The sequence below is a fragment of the Netta rufina genome, assembly GCF_964035555.1.
Source record: "Netta rufina genome assembly, chromosome: Z".
NCBI classification, from domain to species: Eukaryota; Metazoa; Chordata; class Aves; order Anseriformes; family Anatidae; genus Netta; species Netta rufina.
This window is the reverse complement of record NC_140126.1, coordinates 47,670,568-47,694,705: the sequence shown is the minus strand read 5'-3', so window position 1 is coordinate 47,694,705 and position 24,138 is coordinate 47,670,568. Positions and strand designations below refer to the sequence as shown.

Genomic DNA, 24,138 nt, shown 5'->3' with positions numbered 1-24,138 from the left:
GCATGTGGAAACTTAAAGAAGTAATTCTTTCATTAATATAGAAAAGTTGCTCTTGTGTCTAAATACTGCATGAAGTAGGACAGTCTAAGGCTTTTGTCTTGCTTGTGTTTTGTGTCTCCTCTCTTTCATGGCAATGCATAAATATACAACTCTCTGAAGCAGGGTTAGTTGGTCACAAACCAAACTTCCATAATTCACATTGCCATATCTTGTGTTATTTGGTACTTCAAGATATGTAGAGCATTTGAATAAATCAAAGAAGACATGATGTTTCTGAGGAAAGTCTTTGTTACTCATACTTCTGTTGTACTTTTGCAAAATTCCTATTTCCTTTGCTGTCTTTCCCATCCTCCAGTTCTTGCCTTCCCAAAAGACTGCTATCTTGCAAAGGCTGTGTCCCCAGAACAGACTCAAATTAAGCAGTAAACATTTTAACAAAGAATGGAGATGCCCTTGCAAGGCACGGTGGAAGTAAGGTAGAACAAACCATACTACTTTGAGTGCATGTGGCTGCATCTCAACTTGCAGTGTTGTCTAGGTTTTTCATCAACCTCAGAACTGAGAGGATATTGAGAAGAAAGGCAGATTTTTTTTTTTTCCTGTAGAGGCTTTTAATCTGTGGCGGATAAAGCAGGCAATACTTTTCAACTTCCAAGAAGTGTTAGTGAGATTCACAGAGGCAGAAGCCATTGTCTTCTAATTGTAAAATTGAGTACACAGCTGTTTGGGAGTAATGTGTTATTTCTCTGGAATACTGTTTGTGGTCTTTGAACAAGACAAACTTCTGAACAACAGCCTTGTCCTATATAATGGAAAAGTCAAGAGGACAAAGTCCACAGAGTCAGTAGTCATTTGTCAGAACGTTGACTGTAGTGTTGAGTCAGCAACTTGTGAGCTACCTAGGTAGGACTTCATGTGAATCCGAACTGAGGCATCTTCATATAGCAAGCACAGGTTGAGTTTTACACTGCAGTAAATGGAATATCTGGAAATGACTGTCTTTACAAGCATGATATTACCTGTTTCAGAATTTTTTAAAATGGCATTGCTCTAAAACCTCTCTCTTCTTCTCCCTCTCTTTTTCTTGCAGAATTTTCTCATGTGAAAGATCGTTCTTGAACCATGGAGGTGTTGCAGTGTGATGGCTGCGATTTTCGAGCTCCATCGTATGAAGACCTTAAAGCTCATATTCAGGATGTTCACACTGCTTTCCTGCAGCCAACCGATGTCTCGGAGGAAAGCCCTAGCCAGCCAAGGTCTGGTTCCATGAATGCTAGCAACCAGACTGAGGTTGAGTTTTCTTCTGTAAAGGATGAATTTACGATTGCAGATGAAATAGCAGGTAAATCTCAGCTCTAACCACCAATTTCACATGTGGCTTATTTTAGTACATATTAGTTAATACTTTTAATGTGATTGTAAAAACTCAATTATTCTTACTGCTGTGACAGCAAAGCAGATATCTAGCTTCAGCCATATTGATTCTGACCACAGCTCTTCCTGTAAATAGAAATGTGGAGGGTGGTTTTATTAGCTGCTTTTAGTGTATTTCTTCATAATGCTTTTTGTTTGTCAGATTTTCATGGTTCTTCACCACTGTGAACCACCTTAAAATTTTCAACCTTATTAGTGTACTAGCTTTCTTTTTTCCCAAAGAAGATTATTTTGGAAATGGTCCATCCCAAAGTTTACACCACAGCATGTATATGTCTATGTTATGGACAATGGCCATTTTTCTGAAAGTCGCCAGATGTATAGATAAGTGTAGAGAGTGTACTCTCTACGGAGAGTGTACTTAAGTCATAAGTAAGTAAGAGAACCCTGGTGTGATGGATAGTTGTTCAAGATGCAGTTGTGTTCTTATGCATATAGGGTGGGTGGAGAAAAAGCCTCAATATTTGATTTTATTTATTTATATATTCACCTTAATTCTCATTTTAGGGCAAAATGCAACAAGTCAGATGGGGACTGGAAGTTACTATAGCCAGAGCCAGACTTTCTATGGTCAGCATATGGCTCCAAATCCTAAACCAACCAACAAATTTTTCCAGTGCAAGTTCTGTGTGCGCTACTTCCGTTCCAAAAACCTCCTCATAGAGCACACACGCAAGGTTCATGGAACACAGGCTGGGGGGAGCTCAGTGGGGCCACCAACCGCTAGTTCCTTAAATTACAACATCATGATGCATGAAGGGTTTGGCAAAGTTTTCAGTTGCCAGTTCTGCACCTACAAGTCACCCAGGCGTGCAAGGATTATTAAGCACCAGAAAATGTATCACAAAAACAACCTGAAAGAGAGTTCAACTCCCCCTACAGCTGCCACTGCTATATCTGAATCAACATCTGCTTCTGTGCCAGTGCAGGAACCCTGCAAGGAGCTGCCTGCAGAGGTGGTGGAGCGGAGCATTTTGGAGTCCATGGTCAAGCCCCTGACAAAGTCGAGGGGCAACTTTTGCTGTGAATGGTGCAGCTACCAGACACCTCGAAGGGAGCGCTGGTGTGACCACATGATGAAAAAGCACCGCAGTATGGTAAAAATACTGTCAAGCCTGAGGCAGCAACAAGAAGGAACCAGTGCAACTGATGTACAGAACAAGAGTGCCCAGAATGCCTCCCCAAACTCTAACTATATGTCCGTGAATACGACAGGACGTGAGATGTCGAACGCTAATGTCTCAAACTTTAGAAGCTCTATGGGCAATTCCCTTATCAGGCCCAACTCTTCTACATCTTCCAAGTTTTCTTCTGTGTCTTATCCTCAAATGAAGCCTAAGTCACCTCACAACTCGGGCATGGTTAATTTGTCTGACAGATCCCGCTATGGAATTGCTGATATGACAAATTCTTCTGCTGACCTGGAAACAAACAGTATGCTAAATGACTCCAGCTCAGATGAAGAGCTAAATGAAATGGACAGCGAGAATGGCTTGAACTCCATGGATCACCAGACCACAGGAATGTCGGCAGAGCAGCTGATGGGATCTGATGGCAACAAGCTCCTGGAAACAAAGGGGATCCCCTTTAGAAGGTATATGAACAGGTTCCAGTGTCCTTTTTGTCCTTTCCTGACTATGCACCGCCGAAGCATTTCCCGTCACATTGAGAACATCCACCTGTCTGGAAAGACGGCTGTGTACAAGTGTGACGAATGCCCTTTCACTTGCAAGAGTTCATTAAAGCTTGGTGCCCACAAGCAATGTCATACAGGTACAACATCAGACTGGGACACTGTGAACTCTCAGACTGAAAGCATCGCCTCTTCTTTGAACGACAGTGCTGTGTCTTATGAGAGTGGAAATATAAATGGCAGGAAGTCAGCTGGGATGATGGAGCCAGTGCAGCAGCAGCAGCAGCAGCAACAACAGCAGCAGCAATCACCCCAGCCCCATTCACAGCATCCATATAAGTGCACAATGTGCAACTATTCCACCACAACTTTGAAAGGCCTCAGAGTTCATCAGCAGCACAAGCACTCATTCTGTGACAACCTGCCGAAATATGATGGACCACCATCCAACACACCACAAGAGAGCGAGGCAGATGCTCACACCTCTGCCAGCACAGTGAAGAAGAGCCAGACCTCGATCCTTGGGCTGTCATCTAAAAATAACTTTGTTGCAAAGGCCCCTCGGAAGGTGTCAAATGATTTCCCTTTAGATCTCTCACCAGTGAAAAAGAGAACTAGGATTGACGAAATAGCGAGCAACCTGCAGAGCAAAATCAACCAAAACAAACAGCAAGAAGATGCTGTGATTAATGTAGAGGATGATGAGGAAGAGGAGGAAGACAATGAGGTGGAGATAGAAGTTGAGTTAGACAGAGAAGAAGAGCAAACAGAACCAATGATAGATGTTTCCAGTTCTTATGCACCACAGCAAATGTGGGGAAGAGAGGCTAATGATTCCCAGAAGGAGGCAAACTTCAGAAGCTTGCAGCATGATTACAATTCTGCCAATGGAGCAGAGATTGAGCTCACTTTATCAGAAGATGAGGAAGACTATTATTCTTCTGTCAGCATGAAAGAACATCAGAGCCCTAATGCCTCTGTTCTGGGGGGCCAGTCAAACATGTATGGTACTGATCAGAACAATGAGAATGCAGAGTTTAATGACTCTGGCAGGCTTTACTATTGTAAACACTGTGATTTCAGCAACAAATCTGCCCGGAGCGTTAGCACCCACTACCAGCGAATGCACCCCTATATTAAATTCAGCTTTAGATATATCCTGGATCCCAATGATCACAGTGCAGTATACCGGTGTCTTGAGTGCTATATTGACTATACAAACTTTGAAGACCTGCAGCAGCATTATGGAGAGCATCACCCTGAAGCTATGAATGTACTGAACTTTGATCATTCTGATCTGATCTACCGCTGTCGCTTCTGCTCTTACACAAGCCCGAATGTTAGAAGTCTAATGCCACATTACCAAAGAATGCATCCCACCGTGAAAATTAACAATGCAATGATATTTTCAAGCTACGTTGTTGAGCAGCAAGAAGGGCTGAACACAGAGTCTCAGACACTGAGAGAGATCTTGAATTCTGCTCCAAAAACTATGGCAACCTCCACCCCCGTGGCTCGCGGGGCTGGTGTGCCAGCTGGCTTTAACAAAAGTGCCGCCAAGAGTTTTAGTCCTGAATGTGAAAATCAGAAGGAACCTTCCGTCAATACTGTGGTTGTTTATGACTGTGACGTGTGTTCATTTGCAAGCCCTAACATGCATTCAGTTTTGGTTCATTACCAGAAAAAGCACCCCGAAGAAAAAGCATCATATTTCAGAATTCAGAAGACCATGCGTGTTGTCTCTGTTGATAGGGGCTCTGCCCTGGCTCAGATGTCTTTTGAGATGGGGACACCTGTCTCCCCAAAACTGTCCAACTTGGCTTCTCAGCCTCCACCTCCCCCCCCACCACCCCCAGACCTTGCTACTGAACTCTACTACTGCAAACACTGTTCATACAGCAACCGCTCAGTTGTTGGAGTGCTTGTCCACTATCAGAAGAGGCACCCAGAGATAAAGGTCACTGCCAAATATATCAGACAGGCACCTCCCACTGCAGCAATGATGAGGGCTGGTGAGCTGCCACCTGGTATTCAGAGGCCACCAGTGTCAATGCAGCAGTTGAGCCGAGGTGGTTCCGAGACCTCTGTGAATCCTCCTGAGAATGAAATGTTTTTCTGCCAGCACTGTGATTATGGAAACAGGACCGTGAAAGGTGTGCTCATTCATTATCAAAAGAAGCATCGCGACTTCAAAGCTAATGCAGATGTGATTAGACAGCATACAGCCACCATTAGAAGCCTTTGTGATCGCAGCCAGAAGAAGTCAACTGGCAACGTGCCTGCTCACACCTCTAGCACCGAACGGGACAAGTCAAAGCTGAGAGCCCTCAAGTGCAGGCAGTGTAGCTATACTTCACCTTACTTCTATGCATTGAGGAAGCATATCAAGAAAGATCACCCGACACTGAAAGCTACAGTCACATCCATTCTCAGATGGGCATTTTTGGATGGCTTGATAGAAGCTGGTTATCACTGTGAATGGTGCATTTATTCACACACAGAGCCAAGTGGTTTGCTTGTGCATTACCAAAGGAGACATCCTGAGCATTACGTTGATTATACTTACATGGCAACTAAACTCTGGGCAGGTCCTGATCCTTCCCCTCCTGCCCTAGTGATGCCAACAGAGGCAAAGTCCTATAAATGCAGAGATTGCATTTTTGAAGCATCTTCCATTTGGGATATTACTAATCACTACCAAGCTTTTCACCCTTGGGCCATGAATGGGGATGAATCTGTGCTGTTAGATATCATTAAGGAGAAAGATGCTGCTGAGAAGTCTGGCACACAGCCTGATGAAGCTGGAATCAGGATGGATTCTGAAGACCAGATAACAACGTCACAGATGGACCAGGATGCAGAGTGTGCAGAGGATCCCAGCCTTTCCCAGGAGAAAACGGTGCAGCTGTCTTCTGCAAACCCTGCCATCTCCTCTACTCCATATCAGTGTACAGTTTGCCAGTCTGAATACAACAACTTGCATGGCCTTCTGACACATTATGGCAAAAAGCATCCTGGCATGAAAGTGAAAGCTGCAGATTTTGCTCAGGATATAGACATTAACCCAGGGGCTGTATATAAGTGTAGACATTGCCCATACATTAACACACGCATTCATGGCGTTCTCACACACTACCAGAAACGGCACCCATCAATAAAGGTCACTGCTGAAGACTTTGTGCATGATGTGGAGCAGTCAAATGATATTGCTCAGAATGATGTGGAAGAGACAAGCAGGATTTTCAAGCAAGGCTATGGTGCTTACAGGTGCAAGCTGTGCCCTTATACCCATGGTACACTGGAGAAGCTCAAAATTCACTATGAGAAATACCACAATCAACCTGAATTTGATGTTTTTGCCCAGTCACCACCAAAGGTGTCTGCCTCACTGGAGCCAGACATGGTGACTGAAATCAAGGCCTCCCCAGAAATTGCTGCTGAGGATGTTGGAGAAATCTCTGTTGCAGCACCTCATTTCTCCAGTTCTCATTTAGTGTCTCACACAGTTTTCCGGTGTCAGCTCTGCAAATATTTCTGCTCTACCCGGAAGGGGATAGCGAGGCACTACCGCATCAAACATAACAATGTACGGGCACAGCCAGAGGGCAAGAACAACCTCTTCAAATGTGCTTTATGTTCCTACACCAACCCTATCCGCAAAGGGCTTGCGGCACACTACCAGAAAAGACATGACATTGATGCTTACTACACTCACTGCTTAGCAGCCTCCAGGACAGTAAGCGACAAACCCAATAAAGTGATCATTCCATCTCCTCCCAAAGATGACACTCCTCAGTTGAGTGAGGAGCTGAGAAGGGCTGTAGAGAAGAAGAAATGCTCGCTTTGTTCCTTCCAGTCCTTCAGCAAAAAGGGTATTGTGTCCCACTACATGAAGCGTCACCCTGGTGTTTTCCCGAAGAAGCAGCATGCAAGCAAACTGGGGGGTTACTTCACTGCCGTATATGCCGATGAGCATGAAAAGCCAACTCCAACTGAGGAGAGGAATGAATTTGAGAAGCCTGAGGTGGAGAGTGAGGCTCAGGAAATTGAGTGGCTTCCGTTCAGGTGCATAAAATGTTTCAAGCTGTCCTTCAGCACAGCAGAGCTGCTGTGCATGCATTACACTGACCACCACAGCAAGGATTTGAAGAGAGACTTTACCATACTGGGAAGTGGCACCCGCTCTCAGAATGCTGTCTACCAGTGCAAGCACTGTGATATGAAATTGCATAGCACGGCAGAGCTGACTGCACACTTGAATGGTCACAACGAGGAATTCCAGAAGCGTGCCAAACGTCAGGAGAGGAGGAAGCAGCTTCTGAGCAAGCAGAAATATGCAGATGGTGCTTTTGCAGATTTCAAACAAGAGAGGGTAAGGATCTGTGTGTCTGGTCTCTTTCCCTCTTCTCCCTGCCCTGCCAGGGGAAAGAAACAAAAACACTACCCTTCTGCACCCCAAGAGGCTGCCTATTACTAATGCCCACTTGCATGTTCTCTTTGACAGCCAAATGACCACAGGCTAATGAATGACTCAGTGTGTCAGTGAGCTCCATAAGTCAATTATACATTCTGCTTTAATTTCCTCATCCTTTCCTTCATCCTCTACCCCTCCCTAGGTTCCATGGGAAGCCCTATCCTTTCCTACTGCTATTTTCTGTATCTCCTTCCCTTCCTCCCACCCTTCTGGAAGGCCATCTGTATCTGACAGTTCCTAGTTCTTGTGTTGCAAGGCTGCCATTTACTTTGTTGCATACTCTTCACAAAATGTCCAATTTCCTTTTTAAGAGTACCTCTGAGTAACGCATCAGTTTACTTCTCAAGCTCGTCTCTTCCAGTGTGTTCACTGATAAAGCGCTCAATATTAACATGACACGAATCTATCTGATGACTGAAGCTTTGGACTAGTGCACCATCACTGGAAGACCAAATTGTGTTCTTTTTCCTGCTCGCTCACTCCCTTCATTCTGCTTTGATTTGGAATATAGTTGCTGCAGAAAAGCCCCTCACAGCTGTTGGGGATGTGGTGGGGTCGTGAAAGAGCAGTTTAAGGCCAGATTGAATAGTCTTCTGGAGAACCACTGTTATGCAAGACCTGAAGGTCTCTCCTGCACAGATGCCTTGCCCACTTGTTCTAGAGGCAGTGATAGACATCAACAAAAATTGGTCTTACAGTCCTGCAAAACAGGACATGTGCATATCAAACATAATTTCCCTTCAGCTGCAAAATCTGGCCTGCATTTCTAAAAATGAGATATCAAAGCCCAATTTAGCATACGAATTGATTTATGCTTGTGTACTCATAGGCTTTTGGGCACTTGGAAGATGTTTCAAAACTTAAAGAGCGGAAAGTGGTTGGCTACAAATGTAAATTTTGTGTGGAAGTCCATCCAACACTTCGAGCCATCTGTAATCACCTCCGCAAGCATGTCCAGTATGGAAATGTCTCTTCTGTGTCAGCTACAGTAAAGGTGAGAATTTTAAAACTGTAATTAAACCTTTTAACATTGTTTAAAATGAAGGACTCATTGAAAACCTGCTCTTGTGAAGTTGAATGGATTTTGAGCAGGGTGTTTTAGTTCAGTGTAATGTTTCAGTCATTTAAACATTAAGTTTCTTCAGTGTATTTGGTTTATTTTAAGATGTTTTAACTTTTTTCCACTCTTGATCTAGGGGCACGAAGACTATTTAATTCTCATTTCTTCTCAGCCACAAAGGAATTGATGTCGTTGATGACCGAAAGACTTGGTTTATGAGCAGGAGGCTTTCTCTCAGCTATTCTGGGCTACATTTCTGCTTAGTTAAAACATAAAAGACCTGCTTTCCTTTTTTGTTTGTTTTTGTTTTTGTTTCTTCTTTTAAGGAGAGTAAGTGTGCGTTCAAATGGGTGAATTGTGAACTTGCTTATGGTATACCTTTGCACATGAAATTTTGGGTCCAGAGGAGGGCCACGAAGATGATCAGAGGGCTGGAGCACCTCTCCTATGAAGACAGGCTGAGAGACCTGGGGATGTTCAGCCTGAAGAAGAGAAGGCTCCGGGGAGACCTCATTGCAGCTTTTCAATAGCTGAAGGGGGCTTATAAAAAAGATGGAGAGCAACTCTTTGCTTGGGCAGACAATGACAAGATGAGGGAGAATGCCTTTAAATTAAAAGATGGTAGATTTAGATTAGATGTTAGGAGGAAATTCTTCATTCTGTAAGTGGTGAGGCAGTGGACCCGGTTGCTTAGAGAAACTGTGGTTGCCCCATCCCTCAAAGTGTTCAAGACCAGGTTGGATGAGGCCCTGGGCAACCTGATCTAGTGGGAGGTGTCCCTGCTCATGGGAGGGGGGTTGGAACTAGATGACCTTTAAGGTCCCTTCCAACCCAAGCTGTTCTATGGTTCTCTGATTTCCTTACTGGCTCCAGACAAAACATTGAAACGGCCAGCTGAGATGGTGGTACCATTCAGGTGATTAGTTGTAAAAGTTGTTCCTTTCTCCCTGTGAAAGAGAACATCTTCTAGGACATCTCCAAGGATAGACCATGCTCCACAGACTGATTTCCATGGTATTGTAAGGGGCAGTGCAGGTGCAATAAAGCTGCAGGAGCTGGGTCTGTATTCCTTTTCCTTGTGCTCCTGCTGCAGGTTTCAGTGCCTGACTTAGGGTGCCTCTTTTGTGACACTAGCTGTGTGCTTTGAGGAAACTCATGCAACCTCAGAGAGATTTAATTGCCCTCCCATGTGCCTTTTTTTTTTAATCTTACCTTACTTCTAATAGACAGTGATGTTTCCCTCCTATCAGACCATTTCCTCTCCTCCCAGCTTCTCACATGAAGTTATGAAGTTAATGTGGGGTCAATGCCATCTCTTGAATAAATAGATGTTATGCAGCAGGGAACAAAAGTTGAAATCCAAGGCTGAAAGAACATGATGCAGATATTCTTACGGGTTTTTAAAGTTGCTGCAAATACACATGCTTTAGTTAGAAGAGAGAAAGGACAGATCAGTTAAGAAAAGGAATAAGAAAAGACCTTTTCTGTTTGCTTTTTGTTTTTAAGAAGGATTCTGGGATCTTAGAGCACCTGCTTCTTTCTTATGAATTTGACACTGATGGGCAAAGTCTATGTGGTAAGACGGACTACTCTATCAGTCTGTAAAGTAGCTACACTATAAGCTAGAGCAATATAAACTAAAATGAACTTGCTCTATACCATACTAAGGTTTCACTGATAAAGTCTAGAAGATTCATATAAATACTATTGAGAGAGAGTTGATTTAGTTTCTGATCTCTTTGCATTCATTATTTTATTGTGCAGAGAGATTTTTTTTTAACATGTATGTATACATACAATTACCTCTTCCACTCCCGAGAATAGGCTCTTTTTTCAGAAAGCCATTAATATGGAGCTTGTGTAGGGATATATTTAGAAAAACAGCGTAGTGGGAAACCTAGGAATTAAGATGAACACGTGGGAAAGCCTGGAGGGCAGAAGGGAGAGAGAATTGATGGCTTTGGGGGGGTATGTGTTTTTTAGCAGGAAGCTGAAGATTCTTCAAACACAACTTTGGAGGGTTGTGAGGGAGCCAAAGACCCTGGCATTGTGGAATTTACAGAAGCTGAATCTGGAGCATCCTTGGAAGATGAAACCAGGCCTGGGGGCTACCACTGCAGCCAGTGTGACCGGGTTTTGATGTCTATGCAGGGTCTGCGATCTCACGAGAGGAGTCACTTGGCTCTGGCCATGTTTACCCGGGAAGACAAGTACAGCTGCCAGTATTGCTCCTTTGTCTCTGCTTTCAGGCACAAGTAAGTTCTGGCTTTTATTTTTGTTTTCAAAAGAAGCACAGATTAGCACTACTGTTCTATAGGTTGACAGTGAAGAGGAGTACACTCAACTTGATTTTTAGCAACCATTTTCTCAGCATTTAGGTATCTTATGTGCTGCAAACCCTTTAGCCATCATTACTTGTAACTGCTTCTAAAATGTCACATCTTTATATCTTCTTGAATTTATTTAAGCCCCTTTTTGTTGCATGTAGGGGAAAAAGCATGCAATCCAAATAATACAACTCTTTTCAGTAGGTACACATTGAAGCTTACCACTTAGGAAGCCATGTCAAATGTATGAGACCTAACAGGTCAAGAAGAGAAGTATGTTTCTTTTTAATCGTTAATACGCAATGAACTTCTGCTGCACACAATTACGCGTTTGTAACTACTACAACTCCTTGATCATTGAGTTTTCATATCTAATGTTAAATAGCTATCATAAGATTCCTTAAAAATAGATTTTTTTCCTTAATCATGGTGTGCAATTTCACTCTAAAATATTTCAATTTCACACCAGCATGGTATACTTATGATTCCATCAGTTGTTTCCTTGTCTCATGCAGCATGTGAAAAATTTGTAGTCATCAAAAATAGTTGGAATTCTTATGATTTTGTTCCTACAGGTTGAGTTCGCCATCAGATGGGTAGTTATTAAAATTCTTACCATCATACACACACGTACATATATATACACACACACACACAAATATATATATATATATATATATATATATATATATATATATATATATATGTATATAAACCTTTCCCAAAAAAATGGAGCATGTTGGACTGACACACAGAGTTTTCTGTGTGACATGTATCATATGTGACACACATTTTTCTAGTTTCTTGGTAAAGAGCTGCTCCTTTACCATTTTAACAAAAGAAGAGACGATTAACATGCTCATTCAACATAGACATTTTGTAGCACTATCAACAGCACTCTCAAATTTGTTGAATGTGTTGCTGTTTTGCCTTTAAATGTATGTGGGAGACAAGCACAATACAAAATGTTTTTATACTCCTTACACTGGAAACCGAGTTTTCTACTAGTGTCATGACAAACTGATGCCACAGTTTGGTGTGCCATGTTAGAAAGATCCATAGGGTGGGGGAAGCATGGATACTACTGTGCATACGCCACCCATCTTTGTTGAGGCCGACAATGGGGATGTCCTGACCTCTCTTGTCTCACAAAGCCAAGCCTGCTGTTTGCCTAGTAAATTGGTTTGCTTCCAAAATCAGACTTGTGTTGAGTTTTGTCTCTGGTTACTCTGTTTTCTACCTAGGAAATGAATAAAGTATTATCCTACAAGTAGAAGGATTGGAAGTCAGAAAGTAGTGAATAGCAGCAAAGAACACTACAGTTACCACCTAGTTTGATAATAGGTGCTGTTGCTATTGTTGAGGTGGTCTGCTTTATCTTTTATTTTTGATCCCGATGCAACTGTTGTCTTGAGAGATTAAGTTCATGAAAGAAACCAAACCAGTGTTTAATTGACACACTGTTTTCCTGAATCTTACCAAAACTTAAAAACGTGCCCTTGGAAGAATTGTGCTGGCAACATATGTGGTCATGAATACAGTTTTAAATATTATAATGTTGAACATCTTAAGGTATGTATTTTAGAATAGCTTAGACATGTGTTATACACATCTTTGACAGTGTGCTTTAATTGTTCAGCAAGCTCATTGCCTATCAGCTGTTTAAAACATGTTTTAATATTTGCTACAAGTATTTGCTGCAAGCATTCAGTATCTTACTATTTGAGAGATTTCATGGAATCATTTAGGTTGGAAAAGACCTCTAAGATCACGTCCAACCTTTAACCTAGCACTGTCAAGTCTGCAATTAAACTATGTCCCTAAGCACCACATCTGCGTGACTTTTAAATGCCTCGAGGGATGGTGACTCAACCACTTCCCTGGCAGCCTGTTTGAATGCTTCACAACCCTTTCAGTGAAGAAACTTTTCCTAATATCCAACCCAAATCTTCCCTGACAACTCTGAGGCCATTTCTTCTTGTCCTACTGTTTGTTGCTTGGGAGAAGAGACCAACCCCCACCTCGCTACAGCCTCCTTTCAGGTAGTTGTAGAGAGTGATAAGGTCTCCCCTGAGCCTTCTTTTCTTTAGGTTGAGTAACCCCAGTTCTCTCAGCCAGTCCTCATAAGGCATGTTCTCTAGACCCTTCATCAGCTTTGTTGCCCTTCGTTGGACATGCTCCAGCACCTCAATGTCTTTCTTGTAGTGAGGGACCCAAAACTGAATGCACTATTCAAGCTGCGGCCTCACCAAAGCCAAGTACAGAGGAACAATCACTTACCTAGTCCTTCTGGCCATGCTACTTCTGACACAAGCCAGGATGCTGCTGGCCTTGGCTACCAGAGCTGGCTTGTATTCAGCTGGCGATCAACCGATAGCTCCAGACCCTTTTCCACTGGCCAGCTTTCCAGCCACTCTTCACCCAGCCTGTAGTGTTGGATGGGGTTGTTGTGCCCCAAATACATGACCTGGCACTTGGCCTTGTTGAACTTCATACAGTTGGCCTTGGCCCATTGATCCAGCCTATCCAGATCCCTCTGTAGAGCCTTCCTACCCTCAAGCTGTTTAACACTGCCTCCTAACTTGGTGTCATCTGTGAAATTACAAAGGGTGCACTTGATCTCTTTGTCTAGATCATTGATAAACATATTAAAAAGAACTGGTCCCAGTACTGAGCCTTGGCGGACACCACTTGTGACCAGCTGCCAACTGGATTTAACTCCACTTACAACTCTTTTGACCCAGCCAGTTTTTCACTCAGCAGAGCATATGCCTATCCAGGCCATGAGCAGCCAGTTTCTCCGGGAGAATGCTGTGGGAAACAGGGTCAAAAGCTTTCCTGAGGTCTACGTAGACAACATCCACAGAATTTCTCTCATCTACTAAGCAGGTCACCTTGTGACAGAACGAGATCAGGTTAGCCACAGTTTCATAAACCACTGCTGACTGGGCCTGATCACCTGGTAATCCTGTATGTGCTATATGATGGCAGTCAGGATGATCTACTCCATAATCTTTGCAGGCACTGAGGTCAGACTGACAGGCCAGTACATTCACTGGATTCTCCTTCGAGCCTTTCCTGGAGTTTTGCATCACGCTTGCTTCCTCCATCCAACTGGCATCTCCCAGGCTAGCCCCAGGACTGCTGATAAATGATGGAAAGTGGCTGGGTGAACACTTTTCCCAGCTCCCTCATTACCCTTGGGTGATCCCATTTGGCCCCATAGACTTGTATGTGTCTAAGATGTGTAGCAGGTCGCTAACCATTTTGTCTTGGATTATGGGGGCTTCATTCTGCTTCCTATCCCTATGTTCCAGCTCAGGGGTATGGGAACCCCTTTTGCATTTAAGACTTACATTTTCAAGAGTGTCCAGCCTTCCTGGACACCTTTGCCCTTCAGGACTGCCTCCCAAGGGACTTCACCAACCACTCTTCTAAGCAGGCTGTCTGTACTCTGGAAGTCCAGGGTGGCAGTTCCACTAACCTCCTTCTTTACTTTTCCAAGAATTGAAAACTATCATTTTGTGATCACTATGCCCAAGACAGCCTCCAGCCTTCACATCACCCTCAAGTCCTTCTTTGTGCACAAGCAAATTGTACAGTAGGGCGCCGTCCCTTGTTGACTCACTCATCAGCTCAGTCAGGAAGTTATCTTCCATGGACTCCAGGAACTTTGTCAGCCTGGTTGGATGGTCTTTAACAGAAATCCACCATGACATCTGCCTTGTTGGCCTTCCCCCTGATTTTTACCCATAAGCACTCAACTCTGTTTTCACCATCATGAAATTCAAGACAGTCAAACCACTCCCTAACATACAGGGCTCACCACTGACTCTCTAGCATCAGAAGAATTTATAGCCATTCTTTGCAGCACTCCAGTCATCCCACCATATTTCTGTGATGGCAACTATATTCGTTTTCCTGCTGCACAATGGCTTCCAGTTCTTCCTGTTTGTTGCTCATGTTGTGTTCATTGGTGTAGATGCACTTCAATTGGGCTACTGATTCTGTCACCTTTTGGGGGGAAGAAGTTTTAATTACTATGTGACCATTCTCAGGCACTTCAGTGATGTCACCCAACAACAATATCTCTTGTGCCTTTTCTGTCACATGGCTCTCCATCCCCTAACATTGCTGGGATGGCAGACCATAGGACCTTGCTAGCACGCTGTCCCACAACCACTGGTATGTTGACCTCAGACTTGTCTCTAGTGAGCCTGGTTTTATCCATTTCCCCCTTCAAATCTACTTTAAATCTCCCTCAGTGAGCTTTGGCAACTCCTGTGCAAAAATTCTTTTCCCCCTTTGAGATGGGTCTACCCCATCTGTTGCCAGCAGACCTGGTATCCTGTACAACAACCCATGATCCAAAGTCCTGCCAGTGATACGAGGCTCAGAGCAAGGTATTGACCTGCTGATTCTTCCTGTTTCTCCCCTCATCATTCCCTGCAACTGGAGGGATAGGGGAGAATGCTACTTGTGCTCCTGATCCCTTAACCAGTTGGCACAAGGCTCTGAAGTCTCTCTTGATTGCCCTCAGACTTTGAAACTTCAGCGTTACTAGCCTGAAAAATCAATAATCAGACAGAGTAGGAAGCTTTGTCTTCACAACTTTAATTGGGGTCCCAATGAAGCAGCAGATGTCCCTAAGAAGTGGGTCCAGTCTGCATATTGAGACATCTTTTCCTATTTCTCTGGAAAAGCTGAACAGTTTGTCATGCTGCAAACTTCATCCTGGATTTGTTTTAAGTTGTATTTATTTGAAGCGGCCCTGAGAGGGACATAAGTTTATTTCTAATTTTTTTTTTTTTTTTCAACCATCAGATTTTTGAAGACACAGACTTTAGTGTTAGGTCTTGTAAACAGGCATGTTCTGGTTTAAGCTCTGTCAGTGTGGGACTAAAGATCCCATGACAATCTGTGTAGTGAGAGAGGGCTGGAACAGCCTGCGCTTGATTCCATGTTGATGTTCAGTAAAGAAGAACGTGATGATTTAGGTAAAACAAGGAAATAAGCATAAAATATGTCTAGAATAAGGTGGCAAGTGGGGGACAGTTCTGTCAAATTACTACTCCTACAGCCCTCTCTAACTACCTTTTTGTTCTATCGCCATGTGTAAGGAGACTCAAGCGAAAACTAGATCACAAAGCATTAATGTTTCCAGGGAAGAGGCTGTACTGGAAATGTTTACAACACAAGCTGAAGCTACTTGCTTACCACCTGGAGACTGTGAACTCTTGACTGTGAGACACAGCATAGAAACTGCAGAGCTCTGCAGGACTTTAGAATGAATTTGATCTTTTGGTAAAAACTGTGGAAATGTCCTTTTTTTTTCTTTCTTTTTTTTTTTTTCTTTTTTTTTTTTTTCCCCCATCTAAATTTTACTGAACTGTTAAAAGAAGCTGTGGAGAGAGAGCAGGTTCTGATCACACCCTGGTTATCAAGCTGTCAGTAGCTTCCAGTTTCCCTGAAGAAAGTAGAGGCTGGTCTTAGCCACCCCTTCTTCTCTTGTTGAGCTTTGTGCAGCATATCCCACTCTGTTCTGCCTGAAACTCTGTTGCCTTTTAATCCTGGAACTCATCAACTGCAGCCTGCTGGCACCCTCCCCAGAGCAGAATCTCTAATCTGCTTTTGCTGCTGTAACCAAAAGGCTTCCTCATTAAAGCTGGTCAAAAATATCTTTTTTTATTTTTCCTTTTTCTCTCTCTCTCTTTTTTTTTTTTCTTTCAAGAGGACAAAGAGGGGCATACTTCCACAAAAATGTTTCCAAGGAAAAATATTCTGTAATGATAATTTTACTGTTTTCATCTGCTACTTGTTTCTTTCAACTGGTCCTTTAAGTCTAAATCAGGTATAATTTAATTTATACTAATTTTGCACTAGAAGTTATTTAAGAGGCTTGCTTTCTGCATAACAGAATTGGTGTCAGCTCTGCTCCTTTTCCTCAAATTAGATTCTACTTTATCTGTAGGTAGACCTGTTGAATTTAAAGAGATTGTTTGAGAAATTGTAATTGAGCCTGGTTTGGCTCTTATTTAATTAATGCTGTAACTGTTTTGCCTTGCATCTGAAGGAATAGTTGAAATTATTTACCTTTTTGTGTTTCCCTTTTTTGTCTTTCTCTTTTCAAGTCTGGATCGTCACATGCAGACCCACCATGGACATCATAAGCCGTTCCGTTGCAAGTTGTGCCCATTCAAGTCCTCTTATAATAGCCGCCTGAAAACCCATATACTCAAGGCTCATGCTGGTAAGTTTTCTCTCCCAGTTTTGCAGTGCAGCAGCAGAAATGGCCCATGTATTCTTGTTGCTGATGAGAGATGCTGGTTCGAGTCACGTGTTTTGTCACCAGATTTGGGTAAGATTTCAATGGCAAGTCAGGATTGGCCAACCTGTGCACCTATTGGAATCAGTAGAAATTTGGATAACATTTTTAGAAAGAAAAAAATTATAAAACTGTGATGAGTACTTCTAGAAATTTTTCCTTTTCTTCTGGTTTCATTTTTGTAAATTATTTGTTCTTATTATGCTTGCTTGTTTCCAGGTAAATCTAGTCAGCTTATACTACTGTCTGAACTTTGCTCTATTATGTTTGTATTTATGTTTGTGCTTTAAGTGGGAAAACAGTTGTGGACTGAATCTTGGTTTTGGTGGATTCCTATGCTGGCTTTCATGGTAAAGCCAAACACTGGAAGTTTTGGGATTCAAGTCTGTGTTCAGCAGACTGAGAACATCATCATTCCATTATTGCACATGGAAATTTATCTTGGAGTTCTCTGTATTGCAGTACAGAATCCATACAAGTGAGCATGCAAACATGCTTCTATTAAACAAGAACTGGGAAGGTGATATATCATACAAGATAGGTCACCACAGAGTATTGCACATGTGATTGTTAAAAAACTTGATGCTCAAAATATCCTGGTAGGTGTCTTGTCTTCACTCCATGGCCCTAGATTCTTGGCAGTGTCATGCATCATTCATTGAAAAGTTATCAGAAAACTGGAGGCAAGAACCGCTGTTTCTGTCTGCAATTGTTGCATCTTCCTGGATAACAGACAAAAAAACGAACCCCAAACCACTGTCCAGACATCCACTCTGATACACATGACATACTATTGGCTGATCTAAAAGACTGCAAAGTAGATCAGTTGTTTCCAACTCACATGCAGAAACTACTGGCACAGATAACAAAGGTCTAGAAGTACATTCCTTTATTATTTGTTCACATCTTGTTATATTCAAGATGGTATGGAGGAGGAAGATGTGAAAATGAGGAGAAAAGATAGGAGGAATTCATAACTGATAATTTTTAATAAAGGTAATTTTCACCCTTGATCCAAGACACTTTTTGTCTACAAAATGTAGGAGGGATTGTTGGTCTTTCTTGTACTCCATTTCCTACGCTGGTTTCAGATTTCACAGAGCTTCTGCTAGGACCCTTCTCTGTACTTGGATGGGTGTTGTGGATTAGCTTGTCTATTGCCAACCTCATGCTGTATATGACTATGGCATTCTCTACTTCCAAAGCAGTCCAACTACATGCAGCAGTTTCAGTTTATAGAATCCCACATCCTGTACAGAGATGACATGTTTCTTCATCTTCACCAACCATAAAATGTTTTCTCTACGCTATTGTAAAGCAGGGCTTCTTTGTGTTACTGTGTTCAAACCTGCCAGATTTTTAGATCTGAAGTTTGCATGCAACTGGTATTTACTTCACACTCCTCTTCATGTAGGTTATTGATTTACTTAGTATGAATTCATGCTATTGAACTTGATTAGTGGACACTCCTCGAAGGGCCATGTTTTGCATCATACAAGAACACAATTTCATGGTTGCCTAGATAGTGTTTTGCACAATGACTTGTGTAATAGGGTTTTCAGAGGCTTATGATCTGTTTCTGCCTCAGTCCATTTCTACCAAATTTTCACATCACAGAAAATTGCTCAGATGTTTTTCAGTCAGAGATTTGCTTTGTTGTGTATTGAGTCAGTCCTTCAGAAATATATGACAGTGAATAAACATTCTATGAAGACTTCTCCTCAGACTCCCCAGTTTTTCAGTGACACAGTGGTTCTCTGAACCTCTTTTGTTAACATTTTTTCTCTGTTGTCAATCTTCTCATTATCAGTTTGTTTAGAAGTAGAAATTTCTGTGCCCCTTTATTCATTTATCTAGTCTCCTGGAGATCTTTTAAAATGCACTAAAATCCCAGATCCTGAAGTGGAAGAGTATTGGCCCTGTTTCCATTCTACATAGTCTGAAATGTAATGCTCCAAGTATATATCAAGTGCTGAGAGTACTCTCCCCTACCGCCCCCTGAAAATTTTAGATGTATTTATTTGTATGTATATTTATACAATATTTTTTATGAAATGAAAAACTGGCAGTTGAAAACATGCAAAGTCTTATATTGAGTCAAACTGTAGTCTTGCCTCTAGAAGCTACTACATCCTTTCATGTTGAAGTCTACCTGAACTGTTATTGATGGATAGCACGTATATTTTTTAGTCATGTCCAGCCTTCTTAATATGTAATCATCGTCTTTCCTTGAATGTCTTGTGATGCTTATAAGTTCATGGTTGGTGCCTACCATTGTCCGGCAATTTCTTAAACTGTGAAGGTTTATATCTGAATCTTGCTGGTATCTTATACTTTGGGAGTTTATTGTGGCATTACATTCTTGTGTTCCATTAAGCAGCTTGTTGTACATGCTATCCAAAAAGTGCTTTATTTCTGTTTGTATAAAGGTAATAACTGATGTAATATGCAGGTGAGAAATACCATTTGAAGAAATGGGACAATTTCTTGTTTTACTTCTTCAGAGTCTGTGATCTATTCTCTTTCAGATGTACCAAAAGAGTCTTTTTAAGTTTATGTTTTGTCCCCATGATTAGCATAGTTTTTCAGAAAGAGAGGGTTGGGAGTTTTTTTTTTTTTTTTTTTTTTTTTTTTTGTAAGATGGTTGCTGATTTTTTCAGGTGTGCTTATTCTGACTTGTAATATGCATGTTTACACATGCTGTTTTGGTTCATATATTTGTGGTGTTGGAAATGATGCTATTTGAGAATCCTGCTTGCTAAATTTGAGAGATGGAAAACATTTTCTGCCTTGTTCATTACCAGAGCCCTTGGTCTGCTGTACTGTTCATGAATATTTTACTCCAATATGAGTTGTGGCTCTTTATATACAGCTCATATGTGGCCAGTGTACATGGAAGTGGTACTTCCAAAACAACAACTTGGCACCTGTTACTATCACATTGTTTGTGTTGGGGGAGTTTCACTTTGTGTTCCAATTGCCTCCATGCTTAATGCAAAACAAATCTTATCTCAAGATTTGTTTCCCCTTGTTTGCTGTCTCTGTAGCTTGGAATGTATTCAAAATTAAGTTCACTACTGTTCATTACTTCTTTTCTTTCACTTCTTTAGTGCTTTCTCATAACACACATAGCCCTACAGATATGCGCTGTTCTTGGTATTGCCATGTTCACTTCTTGTTGTAAAACAACTTTGAATTTGTTACCAGTTCTGTGGAGATTATTCCTGCCTAATGGGAAATTTTTGATAAGGAGAAAATGTGACGTTCCCCAAATGTAATTTTTTTTTTGTTTTGCTTTGTTCATTTGTTTGTTTGTCTTTGGTTTTCTGAGGAACCTTTGATATCATTTTGTAGTATCCTTCTTTCTTCTTTAATAATGATGCTGAACGTGCTGCATGCAGAAACAAGTGATTTCACTCTCTATAGCTGCTGTGCTCCCAAAAAAGTTTGGAAAGCTATAGTTAAGTGACTCCATTTTCATCTCAGAGTTTGTTTTCTTCTCATACCATGCAACACAGGCATGCTAATAATCTGGTCTCTGTTTTTTTGACATCAGTCACTTCACAAGGATCTGCAGTTGTCCAAAAGCAATACTTTGTTCCAAAGCAGGTGTCTGTACCCACAGACTTCAGGCTGCTCCAACGAGGAGGTGCACGTAGCTTGTTCTCTTTGGGATCAATCTAGTGCTGAAGGAATCCATGTGAACTTTACTTCCAAGTTCAATAGGAGAAGTATGGGGACCCCATTTTGTTTCTTTTGTGAGCTGATGACTTGCCTGTATTTCGCTCACCCAGGTGAACATGCCTACAAATGTTCCTCCTGCTCATTTTCCACCATGACAATCAGCCAGCTGAAAGAGCACTCCTTGAAAGTGCATGGGAAAGCACTGACACTACCAAGACCCCGCATTGTCAACCTTGCAGCCTCACACGCCCACCACACCTCCAAGAACCACACTCCTGCTGAAGAAGTGGAGGACTCTAATGGTAAGAGGTGCCTCAGAGCAAGAATTTAATTTTCTAAGGTGCCACTTAATATATTGATTACCAAAAAAAAAAAGAAAGAAAACCAGCAGGCAGCTTGTCCAAAAAGCAACTTCATTTGATTATTAATAAAAATCTGAAGTTGCATCAAAACCAAGAATAAACGTGGTGTTTTGGGTCATGACCTTCACCAGTGCATACCTCATTAACTTGTCCTGTCACCAGTTGACTTTGGAATATGTCAGTGCTGGCTTTACTTCTTAGGAAAGATTTAAGTTGCAGAAAATTTTCAAATGTAGAACTCCTATTGATAACCAGTGGGAAAGGAATCATATAATTCCATCCATGCACCTGAAAAACAGCTCTTTGTCCTGTTGGAGAACTTCAATGAAACCATATGATCAAGCTTAAAATGCAGACCTGTAGTGATAATAAAAGCTTAAATAAAATAAATAAAAAATAATAAAATTCTTGCTCTTGCTACAGAGGACACAAACAGTACCTCCAGATACTAGGCTGCATCTGCAAGAGTGAGAAACTGTTTCTTTCCTACACTTTTCTTCAAACCTGTTGATCACCTAGTGCTAGGGAAGTACATAGAAGATATTTAAAAAGCAGGAGAGGAAGGGTGCTGTGAACAGAGAAAAGAGACTTCTAGAAAAAAAAAATGTTGTGTGGTATCATAGAAAGTGTTAAGACTTTTTAATGGGTAGCTTAAGAGGCAAGTTTTGGGTGTCACTTCCTTGCAATCAAGAGAATTGGTCTTTGGGCAAAAAAAATGTTGATTCCTAGATGAGTTGCGTTAAATGGGTAGAGAATGTAGGTGAATATAAAGAAAAGTTTGAGATCTGCAGATGTTCAGGGAACTGGCATGAGAGGTATTAGAAAAGGAGGGAAAAATCCAGAAGTTTGCCAGGTTCTTGATGGATTTGTTTGTTGTTGTTTTGTTTCTTGGTAAAAACCTTTTTTTTTTTTTTTTTTCCTTTTTTCCTTCATTACTGGCAAAATGAGGGGGGATGTTCTGAATACTATCAGTAGTCATTTTGTAGCATTTCTGATCTCCCATCTTCCTTTCTTTCATTTCTCTCCTAAAAAAAAAAGTGTGAAATGATAAAGTGAAAGATAAGAAGGAAGTTCAGAAAACGGCAGAAAGGAATTTAAAGAAAAAAAAAATTGGCATAGAAACACTTAGTTGAAGAAAAAGAGAGAAGTGAATAATATTTTTGTGGTTAAGCAAGTCACTTCTGGGGTCAGAATCAGAATCTTTATCAAACGATTTTGACCAGCTGCTCTCAGACTGCCTTTTGTAAAAGGGTTGTCTGGAACAGTATGATGGAGACTTACTAACTGAGCTTTTATTTTTGCTAATGCTAGCTTAAGCTAATCCAACAAGCAGAGTACATCTTGTGATTGTATTCTGCTTTTTAATTGCTAAAAAAAAAATCAGCTGCCGACTTTCAAGAAGTAGAGAATAATTTTTAGTGGCTGTCCTACTCTTCACTGTGTATTAGCAATCTTTTAGTGGTGTTGAGACATACAGAAGGACAGTATTTGAATTTGGAAAAAATGGTACACTTACACCTTTTTTGCTTATCCCATAGCTCAAAGTCATGATTAGTGAAGTAAAAATTTCAAGTGCAGAAGTCAAAAATTCAAGTAAAGAATATGATTTTATAATCTTTAATATAAATTCTTCCTAAAGTAAATAAAAAGAGATGAATCTGTTAACAAAAACACCTTATGAGGTTGACTCTGTTACCTAGATTTGTATTGCAGCCAGAGACCAAGGCAGAATTTGTCCCAATTAGCTTGATCATCTTTAAACAGGGTTAGTGGTTAAGTCACTTTGACAATAATAGAAGCCACCCACTGGGGAGCTAGTCATATGAGTACAGGTGTTATAATAATAGTGTTAACATTTTCAGCATTGTTTGAGGAAGGAATAACCTGATTTAATTATTTTTTTTTTTTCATTAGGAAGTTGGCTGTAGATCAAGGTAATGGCAGAGGCTCTTATGACATCATTTATTTTTGGTTTTTAAAAGGGAATAAAACAAGCTGTATGTGACCTAGGCCTGCAAATTGCAGGTGATACATAAAGCTACATAAAAGACTGGTCCCAATAATCGGAAATGCATGTCTATGTCAGAGGTTCTGTTATGTCCTGTTGGAGCCAATAAGAGGGGCTCATACAAGGTGTAGTTGGATTTTGATTGTTTTTCTGTGTATAAATAATCTACACATGGGCTCTGATCAAGTTAATTCACTTGGGATACAAAATTGAATTAGGGATGGGGTGAGTGACTGTCAAAATGCTGCCTCACATTGTTATGGACTTGTTTTGTAGGCTGGAAGGCATACAGCATACAGTATAATTGAAATGGCTGCAGAAAAAGTTTTGTTTTTGTCTTTGGATTAATATCATAGTTGGAAGAAGATAGGGAGCTGGATGGCTTGTGGAGATTTGAGGGTATAATAGAATTCCTCTTGTCCATTGCTGAGCATTATAAAAATGGAGAAAAGGAAAAAGGGTACCTAAATTGTAATAGCAGAGTGCATGTCTGAATAGAACTGTTCTGGGACAAGAGTGCAGTGGATCTTCTGCTGATACTTTTTTTTTTTTTTTTTTCCATGCAGAAATTGTTCCCTGAGGGGCCTTTCTTAGAACATTTCTTTTGTTCTGCTAGATTGATCCATTCATTAAAAGTTGCAAATATATTTGAATTTGTGTGACTCAGTTCTATGTGGGTAGCAGCAAGCATATCTGAAGTGTTCAACTGTATATCCTGGATGTGTTTTGGGTGCTTGATGTATTTTCTGCGGAAGAGAAGTTTAAGGAGGGTAGATACTGAGAGGTTGAGGCAGGCCATCCCCAGCAACTACATTGTCCTTAGAAAGCATA

At 41.3% G+C, this 24,138-nt stretch overlaps 1 protein-coding gene across 4 annotated transcripts in view; it reads left to right on the top strand.

Annotated features, from left to right (window-relative positions):
• ZNF462 (zinc finger protein 462) overlaps positions 1-24,138 on the top strand; it is a 94,016-nt gene that overhangs the window by 39,266 nt on the left and 30,612 nt on the right. Inside the window, exons 2-7 of one of the 4 annotated variants that reach the window (XM_084304712.1) lie at positions 1,091-1,342; positions 2,359-7,439; positions 8,371-8,535; positions 10,585-10,856; positions 17,060-17,178; positions 21,048-21,239. In XM_084304712.1, the coding sequence (XP_084160838.1) occupies positions 1,123-1,342; positions 2,359-7,439; positions 8,371-8,535; positions 10,585-10,856; positions 17,060-17,178; positions 21,048-21,239 (6,049 nt within the window). In that variant the 5' untranslated portion in view covers positions 1,091-1,122. Of the gene's footprint in view, positions 1-1,090; positions 1,343-1,941; positions 7,440-8,370; positions 8,536-10,584; positions 10,857-17,059; positions 17,179-21,047; positions 21,240-24,138 lie in introns of all 4 variants that reach the window. The other 3 variants (XM_084304710.1, XM_084304709.1, XM_084304711.1) reach the window with 3 other exon arrangements.